The sequence below is a fragment of the Orcinus orca genome, chromosome 6 (genome assembly GCF_937001465.1).
Source record: "Orcinus orca chromosome 6, mOrcOrc1.1, whole genome shotgun sequence".
In the NCBI taxonomy this organism is placed as follows: domain Eukaryota; kingdom Metazoa; phylum Chordata; class Mammalia; order Artiodactyla; family Delphinidae; genus Orcinus; species Orcinus orca.
The window spans coordinates 81,866,926-81,882,063 of NC_064564.1; the positions used below are offsets into that span (position 1 = coordinate 81,866,926).

At 47.4% G+C, this 15,138-nt stretch overlaps 1 protein-coding gene across 4 annotated transcripts in view; it reads right to left on the bottom strand.

Annotated features, from left to right (window-relative positions):
* Window positions 1–15,138, bottom strand: part of TLE1 (TLE family member 1, transcriptional corepressor) — a 511,226-nt gene that overhangs the window by 11,435 nt on the left and 484,653 nt on the right. For all 4 annotated transcript variants that reach the window (XM_049711656.1, XM_049711660.1, XM_049711659.1 and 1 more), the window contains 3 exons: window positions 14,712–14,856; window positions 13,492–13,682; window positions 11,948–12,024 (listed from right to left, as the gene is read on the bottom strand). In XM_049711656.1, coding sequence (XP_049567613.1) covers window positions 11,948–12,024; window positions 13,492–13,682; window positions 14,712–14,856 — 413 coding nt within the window. The remainder of the gene's footprint in view (window positions 1–11,947; window positions 12,025–13,491; window positions 13,683–14,711; window positions 14,857–15,138) is intronic.

Here is a 15,138-nt window from a genome sequence, read left to right on the forward strand (position 1 = left end):
TCCAGTAACTAATCTTATACAGCTATTTGGCCCAAATCCTTAACATTACTCTTAATTTGAATGACTGAGTACACATAATGGGAACCACAAAGAATGTCCTAGAAAATAAGTATGCATATAAAGCAACTACAGCTCAAAGCCCTTATGTCAAGGGTTTGGTTTAGTACCAAACCACTAAATCTCCTATTTTTTCATACTGAAGTATATTTGATGTACAACATTATATAGGTAAGAGGCGTATAATACAGTGATTCACAACTTTTAAAGGTTGTGAGTTTATAGTTACTATAAAATAATACTCATTTTATAATAAAATATATTTTATAATTATAAAATATAATATACTCATAAAATAATACCATTTATAGTTATTATAAAATATTGGCTATATTCCTTGTGTTGTACAATATATCCTTGCAGATCATTTTATACATAATCGTCTGTAACTCTTAATCCCCTACCCCTACTTATCCCTCTCCCTCTTCCCTCTCCCCACTGGTAACCACTAGTTTGTTCTCTACGTCTGTGAGTCTGTTTCTTTTTCGTTATTATATCTCCTATTTTTAGCTCACAGTATCCTTTAGTGTCCTTAGTAATGTATCAAGCCCACATGATATTTCAATACATGCACATTACACTTAATTGAACCTATGCCATTTATTATAGGATATTTGGAGTTGGAATCAAATAGCATTGTATTATTGCCCTTGAAGATGAGACCACGAGAACTGGGGTTTAAGTCTATTCACATTCTAAATTATGTGACCCAGATACCAGGCACCACGACCTGGGTCTGAAAATAACAAATGAACGGTGGTAAACGTGGGGAGAGAACTTGCCTCTTAAAACTTTCTGTGCTGTGAGGAAAATGGCAGATGTGAAGGTTAGTTTTTCTGTTCGCCATAAATCAAGGTGGGTACCTCTAGGTGGGCAGTTTCCATCAGGTACCCTTTTAGCAATTCCTGATTTTTAGGGGAAGGAAATTTTATCTCACTTCAACTGGAACTCTGCTTATTATAGAGTTAAATGTTCCAGATTAAAATAGATGCACAAAGTACAGAGAGCTGTATGCTTGTCTCTGGAAGATACCCACCTCTCCCCTAGGTGTCCTCTTCTTTAAACCGCACAGGAGGTCTGTGATCATCACACTTAGGCAGTTTAAAATTGATTCACAGTGCAGCGAACTGCTGCCAGAAGCTGTGAACATTCGTCTGTCCCAGGGGAAACCCATATGGCTGTTAATACATCAGTCAGAGGGGGCCTCGGAGGAAGCTGGCGCTGTCTGCTGTGCTGGAGGGCCTAATCGAATGAACAAAGCCCAGTGAGGCACAGGGCGGGTGTGGCTCACAGAGGGACCCACAGGAAGGAAAAACCAGGGGAGCAAACAAGACAGCTTGGAATCTGTTATTCACTTCCGGGAAGCACACACACGTCTTGGAGAAAGTCCACATTGACGGCGCATCGTGACAACGTTCAAGAGATCCCAGAAGGAAACTTACCCTCTTTACTGACTGAGGAACTAGGGAAAGTAAGATCAACCAGGAGGGCGAATTTATAAACGGATAGTGTACATTTATAACTATCTCTCAAGCCTGAATTCAGAAAGAGACCAGCCACAAAAGGATGCATATGGTACAACTGCATTTATAGAAGTTCAAACCCAGGCAGGATTCACCTCTGGTATAAGAAGTTGGGGTGGTGGTTCCCCTAGAGACTGGAAGGGGCATGGGAAGGGGTTTTTCAGGTGCTCTTGGTGCAGTCACTGGGCTATACACACATGATGTGTACATTTTTTTTCTATATGTATACCTCAATTTTAAAAACTTGAATTTATTTGTTTATTCAAGAAAAAGGTGAGAGGAGGCTCCCGACCGATGAACACAGTAGGCTGGGTCCACAGCCAGGATAAGAGCCCAGACTCTGGATTCAAAGGGACCTGAGATGCGGGGGCCCCCGGCTCGAGGTCTCACTGACCGTGGTTTTCCAAACAGGCCTAACTACCTGAGCCCTGTAATGTGTCCATTTTCTGATCAACAAGATAGAAATAATAATACAATGTTGGGGTCGCAGGGGTTGTTGTAAGGAAAAAAAAGAGAGAAAACAGCTGCAAAAGTGCAAAACCCTTAACCGTGCTCGACACCTGCAGGGGCCTTCGGGAAATGACAGCATCAATATTAAACACCCATGACTTAAAAAGAGGAAAGTGAGGCTATGTTGAATCCAGGGCTCTTATCTCAAACAGGGGACAAGTGTGAGGGCCAGGAATGCGGAAAGGGAGGAAGGCGTGGGGTGGGAGCCAGGAAAGCACAGGGCGATGGTGAGGCCAGGAAAACCGGGAAATTCATAAATCCTAAAAGGCGAGGTGGGGAGACAGCACCGGGCAGAGAGGAGCGGAGGACGTTTCGAGAGAGGATGGTGGCAAACTGTGGGGCAGAAAGAAGGAGCCCCTGGGGCCCTGCTTAGGGGCCACCCACCCACATCCCAGAGCCTCAGAGAATTGAGTCCCCCTGCTGTTTGAATCAAGCGCCTGCAGATCAGGATCTGATTCGGAAATGTGGTGGCAGAACTGAACAGAATAAAGCCCGCTGGACCTCACAGATTTAAAAACGGAATGAAATCAAACTCATTCAAACTCTTCAGTCACTGGGCACACGGCAGAGGTAAAGGCACTCAGAGTCCCCACAGGTGCTACAAACTGGGAAACAGGACTGCGTTCTGGGGAAGCACATTGTCTTTCCCTAGCTGACTGGCTCCTGTTAATAAAACTACGCTGTGTTCCGTGGGCAAAGGAAAACAGGTGTTAGACTTGTTGGTTTGCTGGAAGTAGAGAGGAACGGCAGTGGCCGGATCCAGCGAACAAGGATGAAGAACCACGGACACCAGAGGTAAAGGCTGCGGCCAAGACCCCGCTGCCTGTGAACCTGGCCCTCTTCAGAGAGAATCTATTGCTGTATTAACAGGTATCAAAAAGAATCTGATCATGTCAAAACCTCCACTGGCTCTTCCGGCTCTACGGCTCACCGAGCCCTTCACAATTGAGTGTCGATGAGTCTCAGTTCATACGACCGCCTTGTATCCTAAATTCCCAGCCGCACGGAACAACGGGCCAGTCCCCTAAAATATCGCATGCTGTCACGTCATGCACAAACTGTTCCCTCCTGCCTAGAATAGCACGGCGTCCCCCTAAGCGCACATCACTTCCCCCTCCCTCGGCCTGCCTCAACTCCCCAGGTGTCGTGAGTCCTTCCCCAGGACCCTGGCTCATCCTATAAATCGGTATCACGCTGAGAACTACAGCCCACGTTTACATGTGTCTGTCTCATGCCCGAGTCCTCTGGGATGACTTCGCCAACGAGCATACAGCTGGCACTCAGTAAACGAATCCGAAAGCCCCGAGTCATTTACTGCTCCCTAATCACTTATAAATCGAGGCATGAAAGGTTGCTCCAGCAGCCTTTCATTTGTAAGCTGCCAGGTTGCTCCTTGTAGCTTACTCTCGTGTAGCTACGGAAAGTAAGCTACAAGAAGGTGGGGAGTCTCTAACCACCTGGGCTCTGCCAGGCAACTCTCCCAAGGAACTCCTAGTCGTCGTACCAAATGTGGCTCAGAGGTGGTACCAACTTTCCCAAGGGGGGAAGGCAGTCCCTAGAGATGAAGAGCTGATGAAGAGCAAAACAAAAGGCAACGAGAGCAACAGTAACAGTGAAATCCACAGCCCACCCCATCAGTAGAAGCCGGTGGGTGTGGAACCCCTCAGATACCAGCTGCAGCAGAAGTTGCCATGGGTCATGAGTTTAGGGGCTGAAGAGCATGCAGTAAAGTTCAGGAAGTGAGGGGACCCAGGTCAGAGTTTCAGTTTAGTCACTAATAAGATGTGGGGACCACACGGAACTTATCTGGGCCTCATTTCCCTGTTTTTACAACGTGCCCTGACAAAACTTACCCTACCAACGTGACTGCTGAGGTGTGGGGGAAATGAAAGCACGTAGGAAAGTACGAAGCACAATACAGATTCAGCCTTTGGTTCCCACGTCACAGAAGGCAGCTCGCTGTCCCTTATTATTTACAGCAGGGAAGAGGCACAGGGGAGCTTAACAGGCCCAACTCAGCTCGTAAGCAGGAGAGGTCAGCCAACCACAGAAGTGGGGCTCTAACCTTTACCTTCGCTTCCACATCAGCACTACCTTAGACACTCTCGACTCAAGAGGGCTCGTGGGGCCCATCAGGAGGGAGACGCCTACCCTACACAAAAGGAGAACACCAGGCATGTCAGCGTCACTGATGTGCTTCATTATGGAGCCCTGGGCACAGGAGGCTCTGAGGGCTGAGAGCTGGGGCATTTGGCTCATTCTAAGACAGATGAGAATAATGTTAACTTACGACTTTGGAGGATGCTCTCTGCCTGAAGAACTAGTATAGGGAAGGTGGAGGCTGGGGATGCTGTGATGTGGGGTGATAAGAAAACCAGAGCCAGGTTTCCCTGGTGGTGCAGTGGTTGAGAGTCCGCCTGCCGATGCAGGGGACACAGGTTTGTGCCCCGATCCGGGAAGATCCCACATGCCGCGGAGCGGCTGGGCCAGTGAGCCATGGCTGCTGAGCCTGTGCGTCTGGAGCCTGTGCTCTGCAACGGGAGGGACCACAACAGTGAGAGGCCCACGTACCGCCAAAAAAAAAAAAAAAAGAAAAAGAAAAGAAAACCAGAGCCATATTATTCTAAGATTTCAGGGACAAAAATGTCCTCAGGTATATAATTCATCTCCTTCTGGTAAAACCTCTTTCTTTGCCAATGTAACAAGCTCTACCTTTAACATTTTTTAGGGTCTGCACACCTAACTCCTAACATCTGTGAAATCCTTTACTTCTTCCACAGGATTTTTCTAGTTTGGCATCCGGGCATCCTCTCAAACATGCAGATCCAGGTGCAATCCCTACCCTATCTGAAGACAGCATTTCTGCGTCAATGGAGGGCTTTAGTAACAATTAAATGACAAGTTGAGGACTTCAAAGCCTTACGATAGAAGACTTTTTCTTTGTTTCCTTATTTAGTTGAATGCACGGCTATCCTCATTTTTTAAAAAAGCAAATGCAGAACTTCTTAAAATGGATAGGAAAAAATTACTAGATAAAGTAAGGAAGAAGAGATGGCCTAGCTGATATACTAGGAGGTTCTCTGGTCAAAGTCAGCATTTATGATTCTGAGCTCTAGGTCCTACTTCCTCCATCAATTAAACATTTCCAAATTGTAAATGTGCTGGGGCAGCAACAGGGCTCCTAGGCAGGACAAAGATACAAACCAAGAGATGCGTGGCCGAAAAGTAAGACAAAGATAAGTTTAAAATATACAGCCATTTCAAAGGTCAATTCAAAAATTCCTAGCAAAGGAACCAACCATTGCAGGCAAACAGCAGTATTCGATCAAGAGATAGACAAACTAGGCCTGGTAAGCTGAAAGCTATTTCTGAAGAGGTGAAGAGGGAGAGAGAGGGAAGGGACAGTTGTCCAGCAGCTAAACATAACTCACATCAAAAGGAAGGGCCTCACACCTCAATATAACTCCAAGAAATTAGCTACGCATTCCCAGACCATCAAAAAGTAGAAAAACAAGAGTTAAACTAAAACCCACATGGTGATAATATGGCACAAAATAAGCATGTTACTTTTAGCATTTAATAGACAAAAAATCGGGCTTCCCTGGTGGCGCAGTGGTTGAGAGTCCACCTGCCAATGCAGGGGACGCGGGTTCGTGCCCTGGTCCGGGAGGATCCCACATGCCGCAGAGCGGCTGGGCCCGTGAGCCATGGCCGCTGAGCCTGTGCGTCCGGAGCCTGTGCTCCGCAATGGGAGAGGCCGCAGCGGTGAGAGGCCCGCGTACCGCAAAAAAAAAAAAAAAAAAAAAAAAAAGACAAAAAATCACCCAAATATCGTGACAAGTATAAAGGGGGCTGAACTAATTTTCAAATCCACGAAATAAACTGAGTGTGGAATCCAGACATGGTCAGCAGAGGGATCAGAGAGGAATGGAGGGCAGAGGGAGGAGGACTGGCCACTGACACATCTTCTCAGCCAGAAGCCCGGACTGGCCCCTATTCACTGCCGCAAATCATGTTTTCCTAAGAAGCACTTTTACCCCAAATGTAGTTCAGATTTTCTCTTCCCTTTAGGCTCCAACTCCAAAAAGGTAGTTTAAAGATTTATTTAAACACTAAACAAGGGGTGGAAGATTTCTCAATTACGTGTCTAGCATTAAAACACAGGGTAAAGGAACCTGGAACTTAGCTGGAATCTTAAGCCAAACTATTATTAGCGTGAGTTATGACTGACCTCTAGGTGCTACTATAGGAAGCAGGTAGAGCTCAGCCCCTCGAGTATTTATGGAGAGGAAAGCGGTGTCACGGGGCCAGAAAAATGCCTTGAGGGGAGAGAGGCGTGGAGTACAACGAAGATGTCAATCTGTCTAAATTTCAGGTTTCTTTCTTATCAGTGATCTCCACAGAGTTCAGGCAACAAATTTCCTAAAACTAAAAATGAGTTCAAGTTAAGCTGACCAAACAACAGCAATTAAATTTCACCTTGAGGGTTTGGAAACACAGTCAGGGTAAACCGCTTATAAATCAGCATTACACATCTCTAAAATGCAAACTGCACTCTCCCTTGGAAAAGGATGAATCATAGGGTCTTGCGCAATCCTGGGCTCACCGCCCCCCCCCCCACACCAGTCAACGGGGCAAACATTTGTTTACTGGGTATCTGTGCTCAAGGGGACTTCAGAAGCTTCAGTTCTAGTGGGGAAGAAGCTGACTGAAACATGACCTGGACATAGGATTATAACTCAAGGCCAAAGTGTGGAAAGTGTCACAAGACATTACAAGGTGCCAGAAGAGAGACAGCACATAGGGAAAGGCATCAGCAGAGGCTTCACGAAGGAGGCAGCAGCTGAAGTGGTCTTTGAAGGACAGAAAATATTTCCGCAGGAAGAGGTAGAGGCTAGTGAGAAGGAAAGCTGCCCCAGGTAGAAGGAGGAGGGCTCTTCTCTTCATGGAACAGAGCGTTATCCCATTTGGCCAGAGCACAGGATGCAAAGAACACAGCACACAAGGCTGGAAAGAAAGGCTGGGGTGATACTACCAGAGGGGCTACACCAGGAGTTTATATGCACCTTTTGAAGATATCTGAGCAAGAAACAGACAAGATCAGATAAATATTTCATTAAGGGAAAAACACACCTACGATCTTAGTGAGGATTTTAACAAATAAGAAGACTGGGTAAAAATGGGAATTAAACAAGGAAGTACCAAAGGCTAAAGTTTGGGTCCAGATGTTAGATAGAATAGGGACAATGCTGGGAGATGGGAGATTGGGATTGACATACATACACTAATATGTATAAAACAGATAACTAATAAGAATCTGCTGTATAAAAAAAATAAAATAAAGTTCAAGAGAAATGAAAAAAAAAAAAGAAGAAAAATAGGGACAATGCCTTTAACAAAAAGAAGTTAGGAGAAGTTAGAAGTGGGAGAGAGAAAAAATGTCCAGGTTGGTTGGGAAACCCTACTGAGATCTTAGATCACTCTGACACCAAAACAAGTACAGAACACTGGCAGTGTCATCTTGCTCTACGCCACTTGGATAAAAACAATGGAAGGAAGCAGGGCGTTTTGCATATGCTGGTTCCTCCACCTGGAGTCTTTTGCCCTTCCCCTACACAATTACTGCAGCTCTGAAAACACTCTGAGAATCCTCCCCTGACCCTCCAGATGGGATCAGCCCTTCACAGAATTTCACAAAAACAGTACTCCTCTGTCACAGCTCTTATCTCAATTATAATTACACATTTATTTTTGTGATTCCTTGATTAATGCCACCGCTCCATCACTAGGCTGTGAGCTCCCAATAGGGTCCTCTATGCCTAGTCAGCAGATTTTGATGAAATCTGTAGAACAGAGGACAGGAGGGAGGTGACTGACCAGACTGTAGTAGGCAGATGGTGTGGGAACCTGAAATCACATCCCATAACACAGGGCTGAAGCAATGGACATACTCAGACAGAAGAGACCCTTCATGGAGAAACGGTGGTCTCCAAATATCTGAAGAGCTGCCTGCCCTGAGGAGGATGGAGTAGCAGCACACTGTGTGGTCTCGGGGAGCGGGAAAGAACAGGACAGATGGGTAAAAGTTCCAGGGAGACAGATCTCAACTCAAGGGCTGGAAGAGTTTTCACACAGCCAGGGAGAATGAGTCGCCATCACTAGAGGCGCTGGGTCAGAGATGCGCAGCCACTCGGTGAGGCCACTAGAACCACAGATGGGCATTCACGCTAGACACACTTTTTTTTTGTTTTTTTGCGGTACGCGGGCCTCTCACTGTTGTGGCCTCTCCCTTTGCGGAGCATAGGCTCCGGAAGCGCAGGCTCAGCGGCCATGGCTCACAGGCCCAGCTGCTCTGCGGCATGTGGGATCTTCCCGGACCAGGGCACGAACCCGTGCCCTGCATCAGCAGGCGGACTCTCAACCACTGCGCCACCAGGGAAGCCCAAGACGCACTTTTAAGGTCCCTCCAGTCCCACCTGCACTCTCCCGGCTGTACCACTCTTCAAGGGCACTCATGCAGCTGCCCGTGAACCCTCAAGCTCCCTCTCTGTGCTGGGAGCCCACTGTCCCTCTACTGGCACCAGCCCACCCTCCCGGCCCCCTCTGCCGGGTGGCCTTATCCCTCCTGCACCAGCTTCAGCTTCCTGCATATCCACCCTGCCCCAAGGAAGGCCTTCCCTTCCTAACTCTGGTCACTCTCTACCTGTCTGCCTATCACCCACCACTCTGCCTTCACAGCACTCAGCATTTGTCGCAAACTTAACTCAAGCATCTACTGTTCCTTTAACATTCCCCCCACATCAGTAGGCTCCCCCCAAAGCCGGAAAGACAAACGTTTTCTTTCCTGGAGCACGGCAGGCGCCTAACACACAGTTCTCCATCAAACATCCACGAAGAGCCTCCGTCTGTCCTTCCCAAATATTACTTCGACTGGTGTTTCTCAGAGAATGACTCTCGCAAACCCTTTACCACCTTGTTCACACTACCCTGGACATGACGGTTTGTCACCATTCCTCTTATAAGCCTCGCACAGATGCTGCCCAGTGTGGTCCGCTGACATTCACCGTTGCCCCCGGCGAGGTGCTCACTCCTCAAGACTAAGTGTTGAGAAACTTTTACACAGCAACTCAGAGTCAGTTCACAACTGCTGGCTCTTGTAATAAAAAACTGGGACTTGTATTCTGTATCTTTTTTTCCCCCTATCCATCTGTATTTGTCTGTTATAAGAGTCTCAATCTTTGTCATGTTGGGGAAAAACTGGTCTGCTGCCATCATAGCCAGTTTGAGAAGCCCACCTCAGGCGGTATTGCTTTACTGAATGATGAGAACAGTATGTCCTCTCATACTAATTAATGGATTAATACGGGAACTAAGACTGTGTACGCAGCCCAGGTCCCAGACAACGGGCAAGTTCATTTTTCCCTCTGATACCAATTTACTCAATCTTCCTCCCATGATATGGCTCACCTTAAACTTGAAAGAGAATCCAAAAAAATGTTTTAACTGTTTTAGAAAGCAGCGACCCCTCGGATCCACAGCCCAGTGCCCGTTTTGACCAAGGGGAGAAAAGCACCGTCATACCTGAGTCTCACACCTTTGCCTCTCTGCCCACTGTCGTGGTCCTAGCCTACGCAGCTGTGAACACAAAGAAATCCAAGGTTCTCACAAGTCAAAGACATGACTATTTTGGCTCCAGGAAGCGTGACACCAGTACTGTCATCCACTGAAGGTGTAAACTGTATCTAACTGCACACACAGTTGTTAGGAACTGGGTCTAAGTTAACCCTCCCCCCCACACCAGCCCTGAGGACCAGCTCTGTGGCTCTCAGCTCTGCTCACCCCATGCCCTCTGCCTCATATTTCACATTCAGGGCAGGGCGGGGGGGCTTGGCAGCTGGAAACTCCCCACAGCTCTGACTCCTGAAACTGCCTTTCCCTAATGGTTCGCTGAACTTGGCCTTAGCTACCTATTATTTCCCTGAAGATTCATCAGTTACTGTTAATTACTGCATCTTGGCTCAACATTAACTGTTTGCTCGTTTTCTTCTTTATTTTTTGGCCACAACTTGCGGCATTTGGGATCTTAATTCTCCGACCAGGGATCAAAACTGTGCCCCCTGCATTGAAGCGCAGAATCTTAACACTGGACTGCTAGGGAAGGCCCCATTTGCCCTTTATCCACTCACCAGATAGTGGGACACACAACAGCTAGCTACACTGCCAGCAAAACCACAGGTAAGAAATACCCATAAGTGCCCTGTGGCATTCCAGGCTGGACACGGTGGGGGCATTCCCAAGAAAACACAACATAGTAGTTCACAAGTATTCAATCGGAAAAGATCTACCAGCTAAGAAAGGATATGCGATGCCGTCCCACCTCCCAGTCCTGCTCTTCCCTGGGCCTAGATGTCACCATAAATTCCTAACATTGCTACTAGCTCCTGGTATAAACCAAAGCTTCATTTCATCATGAGTCAAATTACCGTGAAACAGATACTATAACGCAGGGAAAGAGGAGCAATGGGAATCTGCTTTCTAAAAGCAGATGACGGGGTAAGGAATTCCATCTTTCCTCATGCTATTGGTTTGTCTGATGCAAGGCTGCAATAAAAACCACAGAAGGATGACCAGGTAGTTGAACGGACCACTCAAAATAATGCAATATGCAACAGATGCATGAGTAATAGCTGAAAGAAACCACTCGGAGGTAGAAGGTATAACCAAAAAAAAAAAAAAACCTGAAGGCCTGTGACATGTACCTCTATTTGGAAAAATCAATGAGTTGGAACTGGCTTTCTGCCATCTTCTATCCTAGGGGAAGAGAGTATTTGCTGAGAAGTAAGACAGACTCTCACATTTCAGGTTTGTTTTACTTTGGGTTTTTTTTGTTGTTTTTTTTTTTTGCGGTACACGGGCCTCTCACTGCTGTGGCCTCTCCCATTGCGGAGCACAGGCTCTGGACGCGCAGGCTCTGGACGTGAAGGCTCAGCGGCCATGGCTCACGGGATCCTCCCGGACCGGGGCATGAACCCATGTCCCCTGCATCGGCAGGCAGACTCTCAACCACTGCGCCACCAGGGAAGCCCTCAGGTTTGTTTTGTACAAAAATTGAGAACTTTAGGAATTCTTTGAAATCATGTTTCTGATTCCAATATTATGGAAAACAGGTGATTTTAAGTGACCCTGGAAGAATAACCAACGGGGCTTTTTAAATTCTGAAGGCTCTTTTGCCCTTTAACCTACCTCTCCTGCTTCCTCTCCAAAGCCACGTTGCACTTTATAATCTCTCAGAGGAAGGCACCCAGCAAAACTTTACTTGGGGTTCCTGGGGAGGGGGGGTGGTCAACCCCCGATGTTGGCATCCAACAGAATGTACCTTTCATGGAACTCCCGTTTCGACCAAAATAAGGAAAAGGTGGCACTGAGCCGGGTAAAGAAACAGCACGTTTTCCATTTCTGAGATTTCAAGTTTGTGACAGCTTATTGCCCACAACACAGTCCTGTGGAAAATCTCCAGCAGCTACCCCCTAACCAAATGGCAAAGCAGAGCAGCTTTCTGAGGAAGGGTCAAGCAAGGAGGACCAACCGCCCCTGGCTCTCGCCTCCCTCCTCGCCCCCGTCCCCAACAGCTTCTCTCCAGAAATAACTAAATGCATGACATCATCCACAGTGAGAAGACAGAGGCGTGACACCTACCAGGTGCCTATTTATAGCAAGTGTTAACACTCCTCAGGAAAAGACACTAGAAATCTCCTTGGAAACGCCCAAGCCTGTGCTCCCTTTGGAATTCGAGTCTGCTGATACCCATGACTAAGTAACCACCTTTACAGTAAAACCGAAGAGTTAGAGGTACTTACGGCTTGCCCCCGGGGATTCCTGCCAGGTTTGGAGGGATCGTAGGTACACGCATGTGAGGGGGAGGATCAAACCCAACCTGGAAACAGAATAAGGCATCGCACACTCAGTTTATGCAGGGTAGGCACTTTGTGACACCTCTAAAGACTTTTCACTAGAAACTCAGAAATCCCCAAAGCAACAGAAACAGAAACAGGGACGTGCGCTAGCATTTCTCAAAAGAACGAGCATAATGCAAAAAAATAATACAGCCGCCTCTAAATACCACAAGACATTCTTTTTTGGTAAGTAGGAAGGTGTGTGGTTGATCCATGCATCGAGAACCAGCTTCCCATGGTAAATACGCCCTGTGGACTTAGGATGTCCTACCTGTCCAAACAAGTACAAAGAGCAATACGCTGAGTCAGGACAACCTATCCACTGCGGCACTATCGACGTGTTAGGTCAGATAGTTCTCGGGTGGGGGCCGGCCTGGGAATGGCAGGATAATTAGCAGCATCCGTGGCCTCTACCCTCTCAGTGCCAACAGCATCCCCCAGTTCTAATAAACAAAAGTGTCTCCAGATATGACCAAATGTCCCTAGGGGGCAAAATCACCCCGTTTCATACCACTGGTCTAAGTCATTGCTTAGAAATTCACGCATGGACGCTCTATTTTGTGCACCTTAACGAAGGTACCTAGTCCCTCAGCTGTCCCCTTTGCTTTAAATTATCTCGCCCTCCACTGCACAGCCTTTCCTAGTAGTACAACATAAGGGAAAAAACAATGAACTTTACTATCACCCCAAGTTATTGGAGGTAATGAAGAAGGGAGAGGAGAGAAATGCACGTGACATATTTCAAACAGCCAACAGAAATGATTTAGGGACTTTCATCTGGTATGAGTTACAATCTAGTCCCTTTTCCTGATGCAGTTAAGGACTACACAGTCAATTTTCCCCTTCACATGCAGTTCTGTCTCTTCCTGGTCAAACATGAGGCCATTTACACAGTGGGAGAAGGTAGGACAAGAAGGAGAACCTGCCCCACGGTTTCAGTCCCTTTGTGTTTCTCCCTGTTGAGCTGAGATCACTTCTTACACCTAAGTCACGCTATTGGGTTTAAAGAATAATATAAGCATGGAATGAGAAAATTACGGCTCCTCAAATATTTTTTTCTAAGAATTAAAGAGAAAAAAAAAAAACAAACAACTTCAAGAAACGAATGAAAAGGCTTCTGTGAGCTACTTGAGTCATTTCATCGCCTTCCAAAAAAAAAAAAAAAAAACTACTTTGGTGGGAGAAAACCAGATGTCCCCTGAACCGCTGAAGTAGCTCCTAAACACTGCCTTTTTTCATCCACAAAAACAGTAAAACAAAAAGCATTTGGCCTTAACTTAATGAAGCGGCATGCCGATGAAGGCGGACAAGAGGGAGGCGGGCGCAGCGAGGACACTGGGTCTTTGTCTGCAGGCGTGGGGACTGCAGGCCGCTGGCCGCTCCTTGGGTCCCGCCCGCCCGCCTGCGCCCACCCACGGCTGCCTGCCTGCCATCCCCGCCATCCCTACCATCGGGGAGCGCCCGTAGGCCACCACGGCGGCCGCGGCCGCGGCCGCGCTCATCTGCGGCGACATGTTGTGGAGGCTGGCGTAGGCGGCGCTGGGACTGGTCAGCTCGCCGTTCATGCCCGCGTGGGGCACCATCCCGAAAGGCGCAGGGTACGGACCCGGCACCGCCAGGGGCGTCCTCAGGCCGGCCGCTGCAAGGAAGCACAAGCTGCACGTGACTCACCTGGCCGCTCAGGTCCAGCCTGACCATCAGTTCCAGGGTCCTCTTCAGTGCCCTTCATTATAGGGAAGGAGGAGAGAAGGCTGGGGGGAGCAGAGTGGTACCAACTCCAAATCCTACACAGGGTTCCTTCTTCCCTGGAGCTGAATTCATCTCGAGGAAAGAATGGACCCCAGGGGAAGAACTGCCCACATATTTCCTCCTTGGTCGGTACACTGGGCAACACTGCGAACCAGGGAGATTAAGCAGCATCATTGTACCCAGTTCACAGAAGGCTAACCAAGGCACAGGCACTACCCGTTGACTTAAACTCAAAAGAAGGTTCTCTTGATAAAATCCAAGATTTCTCCTTCAGCCCCAATTTTCCATTACCTGCTACCAATTCCAAATGAAAACCTGATCCTGGATTTATGTAAACCAGAGCACAGGTTTAGGGGGAATATGCTGGGGCCTCTCTTCCTCTGGGCCCAGAGTGTTACATTTTTCCTTTGCCAGGGAGGAAGATAAAGTTAAAAGTTATGAGTTTATTCAGGGGCTGGGGTCCCAGTGAAACCCTCCCAATTTCTCCTGAAGGAGAGACCATGATTCCTAAGGGATATACCGGCAGAACACTGGCCAACTAAAGCAAGCAAGAAGCACACTTGGGCCGGTCAGACAGGCTGTTTCAGTCAATATTAGCAAACTCAGACACACAATGATAGCTTGGTAAGGAGCTTACATGCGGAATAATTATCAGAAACTTTATTGAAGTCCCTGGGATTTGGATTATTTGGAAATAAAAGAAAAGCCAAATGTAAACAGTCAGAGACTGAACAGGGTGCAGCTGCTGAAACCCAAGGACAAACATCTGTTTCTTATCATGGCTTTTCAGAGATAGGAAGGAGGGAGGGGGGCAGAAAGTGCATCTCATATTCACGAGGAAACTGCATGAGAGCTGAACTGACGAATCAAGTTGGGAAAGGGAAAAACAAAACACAGCCCACAAGAGGCAATGCCCTACCCGCTTGGTTAACGAGGGGGTCCATGGCTGGAGGCTTGCCGAGGCCTGGACGCAGTCCTGGAGTGGCGCTGGTGCCCGGCGTTGGCATGTCACTCCGAGGTGTCGGTGTGCTGGATTTCAGAACAGGCGTGCTGGCTTTTTCATGCTGGTATCATTAAACAAATTAAATGAGTATTATTTTTAATCCAAGCCATATTACACAATTTATCACAACAGCAGCTGGGACACTGGGCACCTTCTAGCTACTCCCGCAGCCAATTTTCATAAATCCACACAATGTTGACAGCATTAACTTGTGAGGGAGAAATGTTGACCTTTCCTCTTCCTGCCAGAATTAAAACTCTAGCTAGAGACACAGAACATGATCACACTCCTTCCTCCGCAGATTTTATTTTAAAAAGTATTTTTTCATCAGGCTTGTGGACTT